The sequence below is a fragment of the Fopius arisanus genome, unplaced genomic scaffold (genome assembly GCF_000806365.1).
Source record: "Fopius arisanus strain USDA-PBARC FA_bdor unplaced genomic scaffold, ASM80636v1 scaffold00166, whole genome shotgun sequence".
Lineage (NCBI taxonomy): Eukaryota > Metazoa > Arthropoda > Insecta > Hymenoptera > Braconidae > Fopius > Fopius arisanus.
This window is the reverse complement of record NW_011887905.1, coordinates 41,194-59,184: the sequence shown is the minus strand read 5'-3', so window position 1 is coordinate 59,184 and position 17,991 is coordinate 41,194. Positions and strand designations below refer to the sequence as shown.

At 44.3% G+C, this 17,991-nt stretch overlaps 2 protein-coding genes across 2 annotated transcripts in view; both read right to left on the bottom strand.

Annotated features, from left to right (window-relative positions):
* Window positions 1-16: 16 nt before the first annotated feature.
* On the bottom strand, window positions 17-15,558 carry Dhc1 (Dynein heavy chain 1). The gene is made up of 13 exons (XM_011314483.1): window positions 15,466-15,558; window positions 14,921-15,160; window positions 14,676-14,827; window positions 12,892-14,617; window positions 12,110-12,600; window positions 10,910-11,937; window positions 10,091-10,764; window positions 9,651-9,992; window positions 8,333-9,564; window positions 7,696-8,274; window positions 6,916-7,629; window positions 5,798-6,817; window positions 17-5,732 (listed from the first exon to the last, which is right to left on the bottom strand). The coding sequence occupies exons 1-13, from the start codon at window positions 15,556-15,558 to the stop codon at window positions 17-19; spliced, it is 14,007 nt and encodes a 4,668-aa protein (XP_011312785.1).
* A 2,318-nt stretch (window positions 15,559-17,876) lies between these two features.
* Window positions 17,877-17,991, bottom strand: part of LOC105272358 (serpin I2) — a gene marked incomplete in the record, with an annotated part of 2,660 nt that continues 2,545 nt past the window's right edge. Inside the window, 1 exon segment of the mRNA XM_011314461.1 lies at window positions 17,877-17,991.

Genomic DNA, 17,991 nt, shown 5'->3' with positions numbered 1-17,991 from the left:
ATGACCATCTAGTTCTCTATTTGATGTCACACAAAAGAGCAACACCTCGAAGTGTCCAGTGTCGAGGATTGTGATCTGTCTCGAAGTCAATCGATCCCACATACTTCAGATCCGTTCTTTGGGGTTTTCTGTATATCGGGCATTCGTACAACTTTGGATCTTTACCAGCAGTTGTGTTGATAGCGTAGATGTAAATGACAGGCATTTGTTCGTATAGGACTTTGGCTTTGCTCTCCACCAATTTCCCTGACTTTCGATCGAGTGATGCACCCTCCAGGAAGAGACCGTGAACATAAACACCCTCTTGCACCTGCTCCCTGATGTCCTCCCGGTTGTATCGAGTTATGAGATTTTGAAGGACCACTGAGTCCAGGGCCCAACCCTTGTGTGCCCGCGTCACCTCCTGCCTCATGGCTGTCAGGAAGCCCTGGCAATTGAAAAAGCCCGTCATCCAGAAGACATTTGGTCTCCCATGATTGCACCAGTGTCTGAACTGTGCATCTCTCTCCAGGAGTTCTGTGTACCAGAAACCGAGGGTTGCTGATTCCCACGATATTTTCTGCCACTTCTCGGGTATTCGTGCGTCGTACATCGAGTCTAGGGATTTTTTTAAACCCTGGGACATCACGATCGTACCGTCAATTGCTAATTTTAGATCTGTCAGGGTGGAGTGAACTTCGGCTATCACTCGTCTCATTCTGTCCACTTCCTGTCGTAAAAATATATTCATCGGCAAGAGAGCTCCCATCCTCTGTAGGGCGTCCCTCACGTCGAAGGGATTGTACTGTTTCGGCAATTTTCCCAGCATATCGTCTGCCAATCTGTAGACAACACTCTCCCTCGTTTCTCCACCCTGGGAGCCCCCCTCCTTGGGCTGAACATTGAGAATAGTATCCAGGATGCCCTTCGCTGTATTTATCTGATAAGTGATATCAGCATTTGAGTGGAGACCGAACACTTCAGGAGTATCAGTTGCAGGTAAATTATTTATGTACTCCATGTACCCCTGGATGATTCGAGTCTGGGGTACTTTGTATCCCTTGTAAAATTCGAAACCTGGACGCAGCAGAACGTCGCAGAACCAGACGTGGGTGAAGGTTGTCAGGAGACGTTTATCGAAATCGTCAGTGACTCTTCCACCATATTGCACCTCGCCAAGCATGTAGCAAACAGTAGGCCATGAAACACCCTTTTTTGGGTCCATGTCATCAAGATGATTCTGAATGAATTGAACAGAAGCTGCAAAATCCGCCTGATTGAATTCATAAGGTATATTCCACCCGAGTGGCCCGAATTTCCTCCTCTCCTGGACGACAGTATGAAGAAAAGCGACAGCATAAAGAAGTGGTGGCCACTGGGACTGAGTACTGTAATCAAGGATATCCTGAGTGACGCCCTGATAAGTCCTCTTCAAGGAGGCACGTATGCCCTGCGGTGGTTCGTTAGTGAATTTAATAGCCATCTGAAGAAGCCCAATGGGAAATTGGGGGTGCACTTCGGTGGTAAGCCAAAGTCTGAATGTCTCGTGAATGTTGTCAGCCTCGACGAGGGTCTCCATGGCCTCAGTGCAGAATGGTAGAGACAAATGAGTATTCTGGAGGAGTACCCAGCCCCCAGTGCTCATGGCGTCATTGATGAGTTTCCTGGCGATTACCTCCTGCCCCTGTCCCATGGAAACAGCTCTCAACGACAGGGACTTGCCCTTGGCCAGGGCTGTGATGGAGGGGCTGGGGTCAGATCCAATGGACAGAATGCAAATGAGAGGTGTTTCTGGCTCAGACTCAGCCCAAGTGGCATCGAGATCGAGGATCTTTGCCTCTCCGTACTCCCTTCCCAGTGATTCCACGATGTACCTCTTCGCTTGGGACAGGGTTCTGTCGGGACTCCAGGATCTGATCAGCAGGAGTTTCCTGAAGACATCCAAACTCTTCTGGTATCCACAAGGTAACTCCTCCTCCTCTGGTCTCTCCTTCTCGTACCACTGTCTCCACTCCCTCTCGGAGAACTCGATCTTTGTTAGGATCTCGGAGAAGACCTCCAGTTTACTGATCTCAACGAGATTCAGCCAGGTAATGTCCAGGATCCAACGAAAGGGCTTGGGTGCCACTGCATTGAGATCCAGGGAGGCACCTCCCTTGATGAACGCCATGAACTCTGCATGGGATATCGCACCTCGATGGCAATCAATCTTCATAGCCAGCATCAGGGTAAACAATGACTTGTGGCGCTCGTAAAGACTTCTCAATGTAAAACCCCAAACTTCGTACGTCAAGTGCCCCAGGATAATATCAATCCTCTCCGACGTTATATTACTCTTCGTTGATTTAGTGATGGAGTTATCGAATATCGTGAGGAATTGCTTGAGTGAGTTTTGGTACATGACGTTTACATTGCTCATCTCGACGATGAGAAAATAGAGGATCGAGCCTCTGGCTGCCACAGCCCTGAACTCCTCCCTGGCAATTGTGATTTTTTTCTCCGTGAGGGCAGCAACTTGGAGCTTTTCATTGACAGATTCAGCTGTTGATTTTGTTTCCCTGAGTACTCCAATGAGTGCCTCGTCATCGACGAGAGAGCCCTCCGAGGATGTCAGTCTGTGCAACAAAGTGCTCTCTAAATCCTTCATCGATCTCTGATTTGTCATCACTGACTCGAACAATGCGACACGTTCGGCCTCGAGCTCAGATTTCTCCATGAGGATTACTCGCCCCAGGAGTTGATCCTCTAGTCCCTGCATTGTCACTGTAAAATCGATTATCGATGTTTTTGCTGAGGTCTCAGGACTGTAAGCAGGATTTGGTAGTTTTGTAGTGATGTACAGCATAAATCCAGGCATCACGTCGCACTCCTTATCACCAACGATGACCTTCTCGATGGATCCGGACTTGATGAAATTCTTCTCGAGGACATTATCGATGACTGGGTCGAGTTCTTCATTAATATCTTCAATAAGAAGAGGTCTTCCTAATGACAGACTGTCCTCCAGATGGGCCCTAAAATACTTGTGATTGAGGGACGTTATCTGTAGTTCATTGGACATCTCCTTATTCTTTATCCACATCTTCCCCTGGGTCTGGGGATCGACGAGGAGAGGATACGAGGATGACTTAGTGACGATCAGGGCATTCTGAACTGACAACTCGTCGTTGGGTAGCCCCTGGAGTGTCCACTCTGATATTGTCGAGGTATCTACCAACATACTGATGATATTCAGATCTTTAGTGAAAGGAATCGCCCTCGTCGTCAGGATAGTCATCCAGCAGTTGACAAGACGTGATCGATACTGTTGATTATAAGGTCCACAGTATGATAGAAATCCAGTGGCCAGAAGAACATCACCCACAAGTTTTCCCAATTGAATCTTAAATTCTCCACTCTGCTCAGTCCACCTGATTTTCTCACCGCCGAGGCCATTTATCAGGGCAGTGGCAGCTGTCATCTTTCTCAGGCACACATTGGCAGCATCTGTGAGTCGTTGTTTCTCAGATACAGCTGCATCGTACTGCGCCTTCACACCCTGGAGTGCCATTTCCCTCTCGGATAGTTCTCTTTCCGCTCCAGCGAGATCCTCCATCGCCACTTTGAGCCTAGCTTCCTGCATTGTGAGATTAGCCTTGAGAGGTAGAACCTCTTTATTGACAGAGTGAAAGAATGCCATTGCCTTAGTCCACGAGAGGAGACCAGCCACATCTCCACAGACTCGTCTAGCTGTTTCCATGTTGTAGTCCTCCATTTTAAAGTACGGCTGTAGCAACTCAACCATTTCATTGTTGATTATGTCCTTGGGGTAGTTCTGGAGTTGAAGGAGAAAGGTGGTGCTTGCCATCATCTTCAGGGATTCAGCCCAGGAGGGCTTTGGACACATAGCTGTAGCGTCTGGTATCACCAGGCTTATTTTTCTTTGAAAGAGGATCAGAACGCAATCCATGATTCTCATTATGAGGTGGGGTGGTCTTCCCAATTTTCTCACTGTTGCTATGTGGGCTGGTTTGATGGTGTTCAGGGCGGCCTCTGCCTCTTCGAGGGCTGGTTTAGCAGCCTCCAGTTTCTGCTCGGCCAAAGCCTTCTCCTCGGCGATGTTTGCCACCAGGGCCTCAGCCTTTTCCTTTACCTTTTGAACTTGATTTTTAAAAGATTCAGCTTGAGTCGCTCTCTCTGTCACCTCCAGTAGAACGGTCTCTGCTTTTTCAGAGGCTGTTACCAACTCCTGCTCCATAACAGCCAGGTCTCGTTTCAATAGCTCAACTGATATCGATGCCTCCTCCAGCTTTGCTAAACCTGTATCCATCCTTCGTGCCCCCTCTCCCAGCTCGTGCTGCTTGGCGCGATAAATATTTTTATATCCTCCTATGAAATTCAAGTACGACTTTGGCGTGACATGAGTGGCTCTTCTGAATCTCTGGAAATACTCAGAAGACGTCTCTGAAACAACATCCTGAATCGATCCAAGAGCTGTCACCAGTTGTTTCTTAACTTCCGGACTGCAGGCAATTTCAAAGTCATGGAGAAAGTGATCGGCAACTAGAACGAGGGCATCACGAGGCCACGGCTGGAACCAATCGATGGTGCAGCCGGATATCAGAGCTGGAAATCTCTGGGCTCGATTTCTAAATTTTTCCCCAACTGGTGAAAAGCAGAAGACCACGTGAAGATTTTGACAGGTCCTCTGCAGGAAATACTCCATGACGAGTTCATTGTTGAGAGTTCTCTTTGGATTTTCTCGTTTCATTATGGGAGTCAATTCCTGAATTATCTCTGTCTGCTCGTCCCTCGTGAAAAGATTACTGATTACTCCAGAGCTTAAGATATTGTTCAAATACTCCAGGAATCCCTCCTCCTTGATATCCAGATCTGTGAAAATAAAGGTGGTACCTTTGCCCTGGCCACCGCAGGATCGGTAGAGGAACTTTAAATCCTCGAGAAAATTAGTTACATTGTAGGATCGTGTGAGAGTTATCTGAAAGGTTTTGTACCCTGCGATAAACGACGATAATTTGGTCAGACTCTGTTTACCTGAGCCACCAACACCTACAAGCATCACATTCCCTCGAGGATGTCTGATAACTCGTGAGACTTTCACCAGGTGCAGCATTGCATCTGGGAAGAACACTAGATCCATGCCAGCACCCCTCTGCATCTCATTGAACTGCGCGAGGAACATCTCAAGCCGGTCCCGAAGTGTCTGATCATCGAAGACTGGTTCGTACACCTTGGGGAGCTCCATGTCTGCGTCCTCGCCCTCCTCTCCAGTTGGTTCAGGAGCATCTCTCATGAAATCGACAAATGCTGGATTCTTTCCCATCATCTCTGTGTACTGCTCCCCCAGGAACTCCACGACGATGTCGTTCACCTCCTGATCAAACCAGTTCTTGTCACTCTGGATCGTGAATCGATCGCTGAAGACTCGACTGCACTCGTGTCTCCAGAGGAGCATCAGGTGACTCTCTCTCTCGATTACTGTCGACAGAGTTCCAATCATTCCCTGCCAGATCCTCGATAAATCCCGGAGATTGAACACATAGTGGAATTTAGCAGGGGTTGGTAGTAATTTGGCACGCGTTCTCTGCCAGAGTAGTCTAGTCAGGGGTATCATCTTTTTAATTAACATTCTGACTTCCGTCGAGAATCCTCGCTTTGCGTTGTAATGGCCCTCTCCCAGGACCCCGAATATCTTGTCAATGGAGGCATCATTGGGAAGAGTGCAATTAAATATGCAGAACTGTCTCTTCAACCTGAATTCAAATGAAAAAGTTCGTTTGAATAATGAAAAAAAAATATGAACGACGTCATAATTTACCTCGAAGGAATGTCATTCCTCCCACCCCCAGGCTGACCCATAGCCCCGAGAAACGTCACATCAACGATCGTCGTGAAGTCCCCTGGTTTCTCCAGGGAGTAAAACCCCTTCATATCCATCGTCTGACGAACAATTTCATTGGTGATCTGATCACCCCACTCGTTGATCTCAGGGAGATTAATATCGTCCACAAAAATGAGCATCTTCTTTCCCCCAGGTGGACCAAACGTGTTTCCCATTCTTTTCTCTACATAACTCTCGATGGTCTTCTGGAACTGATAGGGAGTCGTTGCAGAGCTGAAGTTGAAGGATCTCCCCAATGTCGTATCAGGATTGGTCCCCTTCATGTATGACTTCATCATGACAGTCTTGGCAGATCCCTGCTCACCAATTAACAAAACTGCCCTGTCCTTCTTCCCAATCATGTCAATGAGATACTGAATTCTCACATTATCAACAATTGGCACGAGTATGCTGCTGTAATCGGGTGTTGCATAATCAGGATACGTGTAATTAGTGACTAGAGTGGTCCAAGTGTCCCACTTTCCCTTGTCGTTAACGTAAAAATCGAAGAGCCCAGCCTCTGGATACTTCTCCGACTTGGGAAGATCGAGAGTTCCAAAGTGATCGTTCATGTACTCATCGAACTTGAGTCGATCCGAAGTTTCCAGTAGAGCCCCAATTCCCCATATCAGTGCAAAAATGTAGAGTCGTTTGAGTCGTTCAGCTGTCATGGGCTGGGGCTTGTCCTTCTCGTCGTCGTCATCGTCAATCTCTTCAGGAGGTACCTCAGGTGGCACCAGTCCCTCCAGGAGGCACAGCATTTGCCTGACGATATTAGTCTGCAGTACTTCAATCGTGAGGACTAGGGTCTGTGTGCACCACGTGTAAATCTGTAAAAATGACTCGTCGAAAGCTTTATCCAAGACTCCGTGCTCCAGGGGAGTCCTATTCTTCAACCAGGCTGTGACCACAGGTCTCCAGTCGAGCCCTGACGAGCTCATGTAAACCATTCCATTTCTGAAATTAGAATTTTTACGTATTTATTCCGACTCATTTTTCTTTTTACGATTATTATTATTGTTAATTAATAAATTATTAATGTCGATAAATTGTACCGGGAAACAGTAGCAGGACTGGCATTATCGATGTTGTGTGGTTCAAATATAATTTTGCAAGTGGGAGCCATGGACAGACGATCGCCATTAGCTAGAGTAAGTGTCTTATTGTCATCGAGAACGGAATTCAAATTCTCAATCCATATGCTATCGACTGGGCCATCAAGCACGAGCCAAACGTGTTCATCCTTTTTGAGTTTCAGAGTTTTTCTCCACAGAGCTGAGAATATACCATCCGTCCAGTCATTGGTAGCAACATCCAGGCGTCCAAACATCTGGGCTGCAGTAATGCTCTTCGGATTCATTCGCATCTCTCGGTGATAAGCCCCCATCTGTGTGAGTGCCTTCATCAGGGTGTGAATGCACGTGGTTTTACCAGCACCCTCTGGTCCCAGGGTCATTATCCCATGGCGGACCCTCTGGGTCTCGTACAGCTGAATCAGCTTTAACACCCAGGGTGGATGATACACCAGTCCCTCCTCCTGCACCTGACTGTCAATAGCAGATTCCAATTCTGGATACGATGTTTTCTCCAGTGCCTGATTGGGAAACAGATCAGCTACCAGAGATATGAAAAGTGGCTCGTCCTCGTCGATGAGTTTTGAGAGATTCATGTCTCTGAGGACTCTCATAACTATTGTACTCTCTGTGTCTTTGCTGTTGACTCTCTTTGCAGCTCCCAGGGTTCTCAACACCGACAGAATATTCCTCAACCTGTGAGAATTATTATTGATATAAAACAATCAAATGACCAAAACGACTAAATAAATAATGACAAACCCAAAATCGTAGTGGACCTGCTTGGTGAGCTGCTCCTCGCACAATTTGTAAAGTGTATAGAATTTCCTGGCAAGAGTGATGTTCTCGAGGAAGCCACAGCTGGCGAGTTTGACTCGAATAATTATCTGTCGATCTGGCACCATCATGGCAACAGTTCGAAACTGTATCTTGAGGTTCTCCGGTAGTTCTTTCCTCCCAGCATAACCCGGGTTCATCGTGATGAATATTCCAAGCTCCGGGCACATCTCGATCTGGTCCCCATCAGTAAATATAAATTGCTTCTTCTTCTCCTTCTTGGCAGCGAGAACAACAGCCACTTGTTGTGCAGCCACTGACAGAACAGGAAGTTCTATCCTATTGAACTCGTCGAAGCAGCCCCAGCTGCCGCTCTGCGCCAAACCCTTGTATATTCGTCCTAGCCCTCGATAATCCATCTGATCAGAGCAGTTGAAGACCACAACGTACTTAGCGAGAGTCTTCCCCATGTCCTTGACAGTCTCAGTCTTTCCAGTGCCAGCTGGACCACAGGGAGATCCCCCCATGGACATCGAGAGAGCCTGTGCCAGGGTAATGTAACACCTAGACGAAGATATCAATTATTTATTAACATTCAAGAAAAATTTAAATAATTTAACACCTGTCAGTCAATGGTGTGATAACGAGACGCTCGGTGCACCCCAAGTACTCGTTCTGATAAATAAACTGTACATCAGTTATGTGAATATTCGTTTTATCGAGATCCTCTTTGAAGTAGAATCTACACTGCTTGAGCCACTCAAAATCCGTCACAGTCCTGACATTGAGTCGACACATGGAATCAAATATATCTCTCTGGTGGACGTGAATCGTGATGAGTGTCTCGAATTTAGTCCTCTCGATTTTTGTCAAATCCCTGGTTGTCTGATCGATGAGAGTATTGAGTAATTCGAGAAAACGATTGTTGGTTTCACCCATGATTTTCTTATCAGCACGTGCCTGCATCAAGGCAACTTCTGCATCTCTCGTCCATATCATCTGTATCCCCAGGAGTCCGACCTGTGCAGCCATTTTCTCGAGGAATGAGAGGAGATTGAAGTTCTGGTCGTTCATCATGAGATTGGCTTGACGAATTATCGAGTGGAGGGATTGCTGAGAGGTCTGCAGAAGCTGCATAAGCCAAGTCTCGACTGAACCCTCAGCCCTGACAGCCCTCTCAAGGACAATTATCTCACCCTCCGATGAAACTATCGCTGTCATCTTGTTGTACTCGATGTCGTGAAACTTGACGAATCGAGTATTATCGAATATCGAGAGTAGATGATTCTGAATGGTGTGAGAGTCCGAGGCTTGTCCCAGGATCTCAAGGAGGGCTGGGTCTGATACGAAGAAGAACCGAGGGAACATCATTCGTTTTTTCTCCAGGTAACCACTGAGGGACTTCTGGCAGAGCTCCAGCTGCTCCTGGAGGTGTGGTAGAAGCTGCTTGAGGAGGTCATCTCCCACGCAGCAGGGAACGACGCCCGGGGTCTCGTGGGCTCGTTGCATTATTTTCTGCCAGCTCTTGTCAATTTTACTGAATCTCTTCGCTTCCTTTGGTAGTTGTTTGGCAATATCCCCACCGACAAACACGGCCTCCAGATAAACCCACATATTCTGGACGAGAAGCCAACGCTCCAGGATTTCATTTGTGTTGGACAAGTCCGAGAGCCACTGCTGAATTTGCTTTTTGAAGGGTGCGTTGTAACGATTTGACATGAGTGAACCCAGAACCATCAGGCTATCCTCAAGCTGGCCAATTGTTTCAGCTGTCGTGTCACCTCGAAGGAGAAGTTCTCCTCGGTTGTTGAATGTCATGAAGGTCAACTCATGGGATGACCACTCGTTCACTACCTGTTAATTCATTATTAAAATTGAATAATTAATTTTTTTAATTCCTAAAAGGGAGGAGTCTGGACTCGATTGGATTGCAACACTACCTGTCGCAATTTAGCTTCAATGTCTTTCTCCTTCATCGCCGAGATGCAGATGTCCTCGATGTCCTCCTTGTACTTAAGCAGAGGCGCTTCCAGAATATTCTTCAGACAAAATCCCTCGCTCTCGAGGTCAAAGGTGTGCCCTGTTACCTCGACAATTCTCTGCCAGTGGCGAGGCTTCATCGCTTTGTTCGCCATGAGCTCCAGCAGTGGACACATGTCGTTGAAGTCATCAATGGTCTTCTTCAGGGCGAAGAACGCTGGCCATTCCTTCAGGCCTTTTGGCAGCTTCCTGCAACGATTCTGGAACTCCATCAGCTCGTTGTTGATCTCCTCGATATTTACCTGGAGAGCCAGAGAGCCACGAGATTTTATTAATTTTCTCGATTTCTCATTGAAATGAATAACGAATGAACAATTAATGATTGACGAATATTAATCACCTCGCCCCAGGGTATATCGTAGTAACTGCTGACCCTGTCGATAACATCATTATATAACTTATAGAGCTTCTGCAGCAGATTAAGCTCCTTTCGGATCTGCGAGAGCTCAGGATAATCAGTGATCGGTAATCCAAAGAGCTCCTCTCCACTCTGGTATGCCTGAAGTTTTCTCCACATGCCATCAAATCGATTCTGGAAGAGAATCTGGCGATCTGATGCCTCCCTTGGAGTAAGTCCAGTCTGCATGGGTCCACTTGTTCTGTATTCCTCGCAGTAAGCCTCATTATCAATCCTGAACTTGTCCAAATTCGTCCTCAATTCCTCCTCAAACTGGGGCTGAAGTTGCAACAAAAGAACGTGACTCTGGTGTGCCCTCGCCAATATCTTTCCCCAGGACTCCCTCAATGTCTCCACCATCTCCAGACATTCCTGATCAACAGGCACCTCGTAACGAGTGACAATGTTGAATGCCTCCTCGATGGGATCAATTCTCAGCTCCATATCCACCTCTTGCTCCCTGATTTTCTTCAGAGTATCCATTATCAGTCTCACATCATCCAAATCACGAATCTGACGCTCCAATTTTCTATCCATCTCGTTCATAACTGCGTACACGTACTCCATCTCTCTTCGGTACTTTTTCTTCATCACTTGACCTATTTTGTGAGTGGAATCTGCAAATTACGAAGGGATGAGAGTAACTAAATCATAAATGAATGAAATTCGATCTTTAATTTTTTAAAATTTTCCTATATTTCAACAATAATATATATATAATGCCGTTTAAATAATAGAATAATGATTGAATGCAATATTTACTTTTAATCTCCGTAGACAAACCAAATTTAAGTTTCTCAGTATGCAAGGCAATGGGAGCCCCGAGATACGCCATATCAGCCTCAGTAGCGAGTTTATCCTCGAGTTCGCTGTGTTTCCTCAGGGTGATCTCAAATTCGGACAGTGAAACGTTAAGAAGTTCTCGCATACTGCGTTCATTCTTCCAAAGATATTTATAAGGTGTCCACATCTCCAAAAACTCCGTCAAATTCTGTCTCAACTCCTGGGTACAAGAGCTCAACATCGATAACACCTTGATGACCTCCTTATTCTCCATGACAAGACTGTGAAAATTTCTCTGCTGAATGGGAAAGCTAGGGCGCTCCTCCGAGATTATTTTAAATAATCTCCTCCTCCTGACTTTGGGATCCTCGGGCTCCTCGTCGCGTCTTCTTTCCGCATGCACCTGAGCTCTCATAACGACATCCATGAGATTTTTCTTCGGTGCCCAGGGTGCCCCTTTCCAGTTGCTCTTGTGGCCACCTGCACTCCACTGGGCAACACCCTTTGATACCCCAGCAATAGCTTTACCAGCGACAGTGAGGGTCTCCTGGACCTCCTCTAAACTGGGTTTCACCACCACCGATGGAATCATGAGGGTTGCATGCAGAAGGAATACGGGACGCGGTGGTACCTCTGGATTTATATCCCTCACAAATCTACGTCTTATAGCATCCAGAGAGCTCCTCGTTACTTTTATCAGAACATCAACGACTTTTCTCGAGTAATATCTTCTCATCTCGGAGACGGCATTTTTCACCATCTCCTGCATATTCTTTGAGAGACCACCACCAGTAGCAGTGAGTAACTGATGTGGATCATCGAAACATGCCCACACAACAGTCCAATCCTGCTGCTGTTGAGATCCATCTTCATTACCCTCTTGGCTCGGGCCGTCGCTATTAGCTAATTCAAAATTATCCGCATCTCCGGTATTTTTGAAACTGTCAGCTGCATTTTTCACCAGCTGGAGAACTTCCTCCACAGCTTCTTCTACCATCTGACTCCGTCTGTCAACAATTTTTTCTCAATAAACAATTCATAATATATTATTTATGTTATGATTGTTATATTCATATTTTGAAAAAATCATTGTGGGGCACAAAATGGTGGCATTTTTGGTACAATTGGATTTTTCAAAAGGGGAATTCCCTTTTTTATTACTTCAAGAGGATTTATCACCTGTGAAGATCGATCGCTGCCACTCTGCATGCCTCTTCAGTCTTCTCCAAGAATTCCTCGATGCACCAGGGCTCATCCCCTTGTAGAGCATGTAGTGTGATCTTCTGCATGCTGACGAGAACTTGAAGAATTCTATTCGCGTAGACATCGTGGACTCTCGTTATGAGGACATCGAAAGTTCCGATCTCCTGTCTGCACTGATGACAGAAATCCTCCCATCCTGGTTTTGTCCACGTAAGAGTCTTCAATCCCGGCACTAAGAGTGATGCCACACGCACCAGGTGAGGCAGCAGCAGTGGTCTCACCTCGAGTTTAACTCTTCTTGCTGTCGATACAAAATCCTCGATCACCAGCTGCAGCGAGTCGTGCTTCAGGGTGAAGTGATCTCGCTTCACTAAAATAGTCTTCGCCACGATGGGAATTTCCAGCTTCATCTTCGCCAGGCAATCGGCTTCACGGAGAAGCAGGATGATCCTCCCTTCGAGGTTCACCTTGGAGGGAATGAAAAAAATATTGAAAAGAATTTAAATTAACGAGTAATTTTATTGTGATTTTATCACATGTCAATTCCATTACTTTTATGCAATAATTTTATTCGATATGTGATACAAAAAAATCAGCAGACTTCAGCCAATAATTTCAATGAAAAAAATTTCAAGAGGAAATCAGGATATAATTTGAAATAAATACACCATTAATTAATTACTCTGGATTTTAAATATATAATTTTAATGAAAATTTTCTCTCTAATAGTTTCCCTGGACCGAAAATACAATGACAACCTTGATTTTGTTCATCTCCTTGTCGATAGCGAGAAGATTTTTCTTGAGGCAGTCCTCGATGACCCACGAGTTCTGATGAGTCCACACTTCAGCGATATCCGTCTGATACTGAAGTAGAATAGTAACCGCATGATTGTACCGCCTGACAAGATCAGCAGTGAGAGGGAGAGTCCTGAGTACAGGATGTCCAGAAACCGAATTAGCAAGTTCATCCAAATGAACTTTGAGGGAGTTAGCCCACGTGAGCCGACCAGCAATGGGTGGCAAATGCCTAGACAGGGGTGGATCGTCCCTCTGCTTCTTGAATAACTTGAGGGTTCTCTCTACCTCTTTATCACAGTATCTCACGACGAGTGAATACTTCTCATCGAGTTTCGTCAGAGGGATTTTTTTGCTGACCTTTTCGAACCTGGTGAGAAAGCGAATGCCCTGGGGTGTCTCCCATACATCCGTATAGTTCTTCTCGATGATGTCCCCCACGTGTGCCTTGAGGGCGTCAGTCTTAGCCATGAAGACATCATAATCCCGATCAAAATCGGTGTTCCTGGGGTCAAGGTAATCGTAAGACTTGCCAGTCGCAATTTTTTTGGAATCCTCAAAGGCATGTGTTGCCTCATCCAAAGCCTCCCCCAGGAGTAGACCCTCCATCCTCCTCTCAAACAGCTTCTGATAATCATCGATGAGATCGAACATGGTGAGAATTTTCCGGATCCTCGAGCAAAACGAATCGAATCTCCCAAATACCTGCGTCTCGGAGAAGGAGAACTCTTGTTCAGTTATCGCTGGAGAGCAGCGAACAAGTCTGTAAGTCTCTCTGTAGGCTTTATTCAATCTCAGACAATGTTTCAGTCTTGACCTAGCAGTGATCCTCTCCAATTCCCAGATTGTCTCTCTTCCCCTGGTTGTCACGTAATCCCTGCATGCGACGATCATCTGATTGGTTATCTTCACCATCAACGAGGATGTCCTCTCCGAGGTATTGTAGTACCTCGAGACACTGTATATGAGTCTGACAGTCTGAAGAAGTGATACCAAAGAGTCCCTCATTCTCACTGGATCATCGAGATAAAGACAGTGACAGCATTTCTCGAGTGCCTGAATGAATTTGGCATTGTCCTTCGCTTCATTGTAGCAGTACGTCACCTCGTCCTCAGCCTCCACCCACTCCTTGATTAACTTAGACCTTGAAACTTGGAGGCACAGAAGAGACATTTTCACTTCAGTGTCCTGAAGTTTATTCACCAATTGGCTAAACTGTGCTCCTCTGCGTTTCCAATATTCCAATTCCTGCTGTGGGCCTGAGTTATCATTCTCCCGCCTCACCTGTTTAGACTCAAGAATAAAATCCTTCAATTTTTTTATCCAAACTCTAACGCGTTCCTCGATTCTCTCAATTCCCCTGTTGGACACCAGCGCCTTTGCCGTTTCAAAATTGTGCACCTCATCCATCATGGACTCACCGTCGTCGAAGATGTTGCCCTCCTCGAGAACAAGTTCACATACCTTAAGGGCACTGCAGAAAGACCTCAATCCTGGTAGCAGAAGACTCTTTATCATTGGGCAGTCCTCCTCTTCCTCGCTTCCAGGATGCGCCAGTGCGTCCATGAACACGTGCTCCACCACCCGTTGAATCGTCGTGATAATTCCCACCCTGTCGATATTGATTACACCCGTGAAGAGGTCCTTCTGGAAGCCCTCCTCCGGCAGCTGTTTCGATGTATTTATTCTGTTTGAAAATAACAGGTTGAAGATGAGAGAATCATCATTGAATCATTAATGATTACCGAAACATGTAGATGCAGACACCGGTGCATGGTAACTGCCAGCCATCCGTTAAGAAGAGCTTCTTCTTCAGGGGCTCCTTCGTTTCCTTGGATTCCTTGGATTTGCTTGGCGCAGGGTTCCCTGGGGTCGCCCTTGCCCCTCCCTTCATCGTCTGTCCCTTAAAAAATTGTAGTAAATCTGGTTTCAATGGAAACGAGGAATAACGGGGAATCCCATATAATCTAGGATTTTGTGGAAGGGTTACCACGTCATTCGGGCGCTGTTGTTCAGGTTCGTCGGTCACCTGGTAATACCACACGAGAGTTGATCTCATGTGTGGAAGAAAAAGCTGATTTATCTCGTCGAGCATGTCTCCCTCGAACACGTGGTCCATTACCTCATGACGTGGAAGACCTGTTCCATCCATCAGGAGCTGAAAGGCAAACTCCAACCGGGGATCCATCTCCCCACGTCTCGCTTTTCTCTCGCATTCTTCACGGCGTTTCTATTTCAATAAAAATGAATACAGGAATTTTTCAAAATTTATCGATTCATTAGAAATCTATTTCACTCCTCATTTATGCACTCAAATTCCTCTTGCAATTTCATTATTTATAGAACAGAATTTCTTTCTGGTTTCAATAGGATTCTATTTTTAATTTATAAAATTCCTATTTCTATTTTTAATTTATAAAATTTTTATTTATTTAAATTCTGTCGAATTGACGTGGTAGTGGTGGTAGTGGTGGTGATGATAGAAATGGTATTTCAGGATGGTAATGAATTTTGGTATGATAATAGGATTGGAACCTGAACAGCATCATCACTGAGCTCATCATCGTCTTCACTGGCTTCATCAGAACCATCGGACCTTTCACCGGCCTTCACACCCTGTACGAACATGTTACCGTATTCGCGTGTCACTGGGGCTTGAAAATCTAACTGGCACACGGAGGCGCGAGGTTTTCGTGTGAAGGCGATAACCGAGACACCCCCGGGAGTTGGCAAGGAAACACCCTGTGTCTGGTACCAAGTTTCACGCGTTATTCTATTTTATTTTTTCAGGGAGCACCAGTCGATAGTTTTTCGTTTGAAGGGTGACTGGTGATTTCGCTCTGTCTAAGGTGTTGATACTAGGGAAATAATATCTTTGAAGATCAATTATTATTCAGCTGTGGGGATTCGGTGCTGAGGAACGACCCGGTACAATTTTCTGGAGTAATTTCATGGACTTTGCCGTAAGGAATTTTTAATCTGACGGTGTAGTGAAAGTTGCCATTTTTTTCGCATCTAAAGAAATTTATTTATTTCACGAAATTTTCACAGAATATTGGATTCAATGCCATATAACACGAAGAAATTTATATTTTGCAAATAATAAATATTAAAAAGCTACGTTAAATTCATAATAAATACTAATACTAATGCGAATAAATAATATATTTATAATTATTGACTTTTCGTTATCGATCACAAAATTATCACCACCAAAAAATCGAGAAAAATGAGGAATCGCTTATGGGTGTTAAAAATTGATATTTTATAAATAAAATACGAATATATATTCTTCCAGGATATATATAATATATTTTTGATACATTCTTCATAAATTAAAATAATTTACGGAAATATCGCACCGAAAATCTACCGAAATCTCGCCAACACGAGACGTCAATAAATAAATAATGAATCTATTTTGCTAAAAAGAAATTGCATATCGGTTTCGAACGCAAAAATAGTATATCTACAAGAGTAATAGAAGCTAGCATGCGAATCACGAAAGCTCACGCTCACTTTGCTTAATTGGCTTTCAGTCTAATATGTCAGTTGATAGATTCCCTAACAATCCAACAATAATTAGCGAGTTGTAAATCTGACCCGCGATACCCCACGACAATTGATCCAACAAATAAATATTTATTCCAGAACATGTCTTACTCGAGCCTCATCTTCAGCTTCTGTAGTCATCCTCGTATCATCAGTCGTCGTCAATCAGGAATTGTCCGATGAATTTTATTTACGCACTTAAATCCTGGGTATTGCCTAAAAATATTCACGATCCACTCGTTGATGCTTCTAGAGCAGTAATGCGACAATAACTACTGTTCCCCGTATTTCGGGGAATTTCCCTTTACCCTGGCCCCTCTTCATCGTTCAGTTCTTGAATGCACTCAATCTAAAACTTCCAGCCAATGTTAATAAGACCAAAACAATATATTCCGGTGGTTACCAACTTGTCGCGATAGCATCGATCGTCGTTGTACACCAGGACGAGAGGGTACAGTCAACAAACTTGTACCTCCAATCGGCGAAATTTGAGACAAATGGAACGACCGAAATCTCATCCATCATTATCGAATGTTTCGATTTATAGCTGTGGAAAGGGAGTAATGTTTTATAAACAAACAAAGTTTATTTTGACATTTTAAATTTTTTCATATGAAGTGATTGGGACTTTAGAAATTTCAGTTTCTATATTCAGCTGAACTTCTAAATCCGGGCTTGAACTTGGGGCGTTATAATGTCTTAACTTGAAGCTTGATCTTAAATTGGAATTTGAAGGTGTCCTAATAATAGATTTTAAACTCCCCAGGTAAACTGACAGACATCAATTTCAGAATTTTCATTCCGCCAAATTTCTCATAATGTGAGATTGAGAAAAAATCATATCAAGTCGTAAAGTCTTCAGTTTTTAAATTTCTACATTTTGTCTTCCAAAAATGGTAGGTCTAAAAGTTTCTAGATAATTAAAGTTCTCAACAGCTATAGAATTATATGGATCGAAGGAACAGCGACTTCTAGAAGTGGTACCACTCCGTAACAGGTCCGCGAGACAATCTCCGTCTCCGTTGGGGACAAAAAATTAACAGCTAGCATAATAGTTTATCATGTAATTTTATTATTGCAAAAATTCACAAGAGAATATATTTAATAATAAGGATCACTGCAGGTTCATGACGTATTCATTGCATAATATTACCAAAAATATCCAATTTTCCAGATATTTTCATCATATTATAGATTCACTACGATTTCGAAAAATTTCGCCCTCGAAAGTTCAAAATTTTATGAAAAAATTGGCCCTATATAAAAATGTTAATCATTAAAATTCAATTATTTCAGGAAAATTAAGATATTCTCGGGTTTTCAGTTAATTCGTAATTCACTGTAACATCAAATAATCTGAGGACTTTTTCATTGGATTTTCGATAATGCTCAAAATTTAATATCTTTATTCTTTCAAAACCAATTTTTATTACACTCGTTTAAAAATTACTGATCAACTGTCCATGAAAATACAACAGTATAATTATAACAGTGTTCAGAATCAGAATC

Excerpts from the sequence above, each read along its gene's own strand:
- Dhc1 (XM_011314483.1), bottom strand. The coding sequence starts at position 15,558 with ATGTTCGTACAGGGTGTGAAGGCCGGTGAAAGGTCCGATGGTTCTGAT. Across the intron at positions 14,618-14,675 it reads GTCTGCATCTACATGTTTCG|AATAAATACATCGAAACAGC; the intron begins GTAATCATTAAT and ends ATTTTCAAACAG. Across the intron at positions 9,993-10,090 it reads ACGATATACCCTGGGGCGAG|GTAAATATCGAGGAGATCAA; the intron begins GTGATTAATATT and ends CTGGCTCTCCAG.